Raw genomic sequence first — 3,793 nt, forward strand, 5'->3', positions numbered from 1 at the left:
AGACCGAGCGCCACAAAATCACAAGAAACAAGTACGAGCATATCCCTAGCATCACATTGGCCTAGCCATGTGAGTTCTAGGCTAGGCTAGCTCATCGCAAGCCTAGGCACACCATATGTGTGCTAGGCACACCATGTGTGTGCTAGGCGCATAAGGCAGCACCATCGCAGCAGCGTGCTTACGTGTGTGCGTGCCTTCACATGGCAAAGCACCACCGCAGCATGCGTGCTTGGGTGCTTAGATGTCATCGCAAGTTCTCGCACAAGCCTACGCATAGCACAGCACTATCGCATGGCTGGGCCAGTGCGTATGTGCGTTTGCTTGTAGGCCATCGCAGCAGAAGTTGCACGCTGTGCTTGCTTGTTTGCGTAATTTTGGGAAAATTTTGGTAAAGTGTTTTATAATTTTGGGAATGATTGGTCTGTGATTACTAACCATTCAATTAGCAGGTCTGGTAGAATTTAGATCACTTGGTTTCCTAGTGTTTTTTTTTTTTTTTTTGTGGACAGTTGCAAAGTAGATGTTCAATTTATCCATGCTTGTGTTACTCATGTTGCTTTGAGGAAGAAGTTTTGGCTGGCGTTGGTCTATGGGCTTAATACTGCAGTAGAAAGGGAGAGTCTATGGCCTCAGATTGCACAGATTGCCCCTCCTGCTGATTCCCCTTGGATCTTGTGTGGAGATTTTAATAATATCCTTAATCTTGAGGATAGAATTGGTTCTCAGTGTTCTCTTACTGAGGTGGAACAATTCAGGAATTGTCTAAGAGTTAATAGCCTTTCTGATTTCAAAGTTGGAGGTATGTTTTAAACCTGGACAAATAAACAAGAAGGGGATGATAGAGTTTGCACTAAAATTGATAGAGTGATTATGAATAGTGGCTGGTTGACAAATTTTCCTAATTTCTCTGCTGAGTTTCTTCCTAAGGGTCTTATGGATCACACCCCCTGTTGTATGAATCTGGATAGCACAGTTGGAAATGTTAGAAAGCCTTTTCGATTTTTTAATATGTGGACAGAGGCCCCAAATTTCCTAGCTATTGTAAAGGATGCTTGGGAAAGACCAGTTCAAGGTTCTGCTATGTTCAGGGTTGTTATGAAACTCAAAGCTGTCAAAAAGGAACTCAAGGCCCTGAATCTAAGTCAGTTTTCCTCTATTGAGGGTGCTGATATTGCTGCAGGGAAACATTTAGCTGACATTCAAAGGAAACTTAATGTTGATCCTACTAATGCAAGCTTGAGTAACCAGGAGCATGAAACAAGATTGACTTATAATAAAGCCCATAGAGCTAGGTTTCTGTTTCTAAAACAGAAAGATAAAACTCGTTAGTTAAAGGAAGGTGATTCTAATTTAAGCTACTTTCATGCTTTTATCAGGAAAAGAAGGATTGAAAACAGAATCTGTAGTGTATTGGATCAGAATGGTGCTATGGTGAATGATCCTGAGTCGATTGTTGAGACTTTTGTCTCTTATTATAAAGACCTGTTGGGGTCTGATAGGGGAGATACTGGTCAGATTCATCAATCTTTCATTAATGAGGGGCCTACTTTATCTAATTTACAGAAGAGTAATCTCTTTAGGGCTTTTACTGAGGATGATGTAAGGAAAGCTGTTTGGAGCATTGATGATGATAAATCTCCTGGTCCTGATGGTTTCACGAGTAAGTTTTTTAAGATTTCTTGGGAAATTGTGAAGGAGGATGTGTGTCTGGCTGTGCTTTCTTTCTTTGAACATGGGAAGCTTCTGAAACAGGTTAATACCACATCCTTAACTCTGATTCCTAAGGTTACTCAAGCTACTGCTGTGACTCAATTTAGACCTATAGCATGTTGTAATGTGTTGTTTAAAATTCTTTCTAAGATGATTTGTGCTAGGCTAAAGGAGGTTCTCCTTTCTATTATTGGTGAGGAGCAGGGAGCCTTTGTTTCTGGAAGAATCATGCTTGCTAACATCATGCTTTGTCAAGACCTTGTAAAAGATTATAAGAATAAGAGGAAGCCTCCTAGGTGTACTATTAAGGTGGACATAAGGAAAGCCTATGATACAGTTCAGTGGCCTTTAATTGAGAATATGTTGTCTGCTCTGGGGTTCCCTGTCATGGTTATAAAATGGATCATGGCTTGTGTTACTACTCCCACTTACTCAATAATGCTTAATGGAGGTAGTCATGGGTTCATCAAGGGAGCTAGGGGTATTAGACAAGGGGATCCCCTCTCTCCTCTACTGTTTGTTATATGTATGGAATACCTTACCAGGCTTCTGAAAATGATTGGGCAGAAATCGAAATTCAATTTTCATCACAGATGCAGGATTTTGAAGTTGAACCATTTGGTGTTTGCTGATGACTTGATGCTTTTTACCCATGGTGATAAAAGATCTATTTCCCTTCTTACCAGAGCTCTTAAAACTTTTCATTTGGTCTCGGGGCTTCAAGCTAGTGAGGAGAAAATAGCCATAATGTTTGGTAATGTTCAGGACACTGGGCAAGAGGAGTTTCTGCAAAGATCTGGGTTTGTTGAAGGCCAGTTCCATTTCAGGTATTTGGGGATCCCTCTCAATTCTAAATACCTTAGAGTGAGTGATTTTGATGTCATTATTGAAAAAATGCTGGGTAGGGTGCATTGCTGGTCTAGCAAAAAAATTTTCCTATGCTGGTAGAGTGATCCTTTTAAACTCAGTCTTGCAAAGATCAGATTTGTAGGGCTTTCTTATGGGATGGCAGTTCCTCTCTCTCCAAATGCCCTCCTATATCCTGGGAGTGGGTTTGTAAGCCTAAGGGTTCAGGTGGACTTGGCATCAGGAATTGTTCACTGTGGAATAAGGCAGCTTTAGGTAAACAAGTTTGGAAAGTTGCCTGTAAGAAGGAATCTTTATGGGTTAAATGGGTCCATGCTGTATATATTAAGGATAGGAATTGGTGGGATTATGTGCCTAGTAAGGGTTCAGGCTGGGCTTGAAAGAGAATATGCAAAGTAAAGGATGAAATGAGAGTAGGGTTTGAATCTAACAACTGGGCTGAAACTGGTTATTCAATTAAGCACGGTTATGAATGGCTACAGGGTGACCTTTCTACTGTTACCTGGACTAAATGGATTTGGAATAAGTTTAATATTCCAAAGCACTTTTTCATAGCTTGGTTGTCTATTCATGACAGATTGAGACTGAGAGATAGGTTGTGCGAGCTGGGAGTCTATAATGAAGAGGCTTGTCTGTTATGTGTTTCTGTGCTAGAAAACTTGCAGCACCTGTTTTTCAAGTGTAAATACAGTAAGGTTTGCATGGTTAATATTTGTGCCTGGATTGGTATTAGGTTCAGAATGTGTAATATTGAAGATGCCTGGAAAGTTTGGATTAGAGGCATCAAAGATCAGATAAAGAGGAAGGTGTTGCTAGCTGCTCTCACTGCGATACTATACCACATCTGGCTTGCTAGGAACCACTCCTATTGCCAAAAGACTGTGATTAACCCTTAGAAATTGTGCAAGGTCATCAGATTGGAAGTTATTGATAGAAGCCAGCAATTGATTAATAGTTCCTGGTCTAAAGCTCAAGTTAGATGGCTGTTTCAGCTTAAACAGTCAGTCTAGTTTTATGTTGTTTCTGTCTCATGCCTTGTTCCTAGTTGTATGGCTAGTTTACTGTTTTTGATTCCTGTGTTGTTTCATGCTCCTAGGGGGCGTTGTAGTTTGGGATTATGATTATACTCCTCTTGTGCTAGTCCTAGTGTGCTAGACCCTTCCTAGAAGGTGCTTTCCACTTAAGGCTAGTTTCCCCCCCCCCCCTCTCCTTTATT

At 40.9% G+C, this 3,793-nt stretch overlaps 1 protein-coding gene across 1 annotated transcript; it reads left to right on the plus strand.

Annotated features, from left to right (window-relative positions):
* Positions 1 to 2,984: 2,984 nt before the first annotated feature.
* Positions 2,985 to 3,473, plus strand: LOC110724371. The gene has a single exon (XM_021903788.1). It carries the CDS (start codon positions 2,985 to 2,987, stop codon positions 3,471 to 3,473), a length of 489 nt encoding a protein of 162 aa, XP_021759480.1.
* Positions 3,474 to 3,793: the final 320 nt, after the last annotated feature.

This window comes from Chenopodium quinoa, unplaced genomic scaffold (genome assembly GCF_001683475.1).
Source record: "Chenopodium quinoa cultivar QQ74 unplaced genomic scaffold, ASM168347v1, whole genome shotgun sequence".
NCBI lineage: Eukaryota > Viridiplantae > Streptophyta > Magnoliopsida > Caryophyllales > Amaranthaceae > Chenopodium > Chenopodium quinoa.

What these genes read in the sequence shown, in the direction of transcription:
- LOC110724371 (XM_021903788.1), top strand. Translation starts at nt 2,985, where the DNA reads ATGAGAGTAGGGTTTGAATCTAACAACTGGGCTGAAACTGGTTATTCA.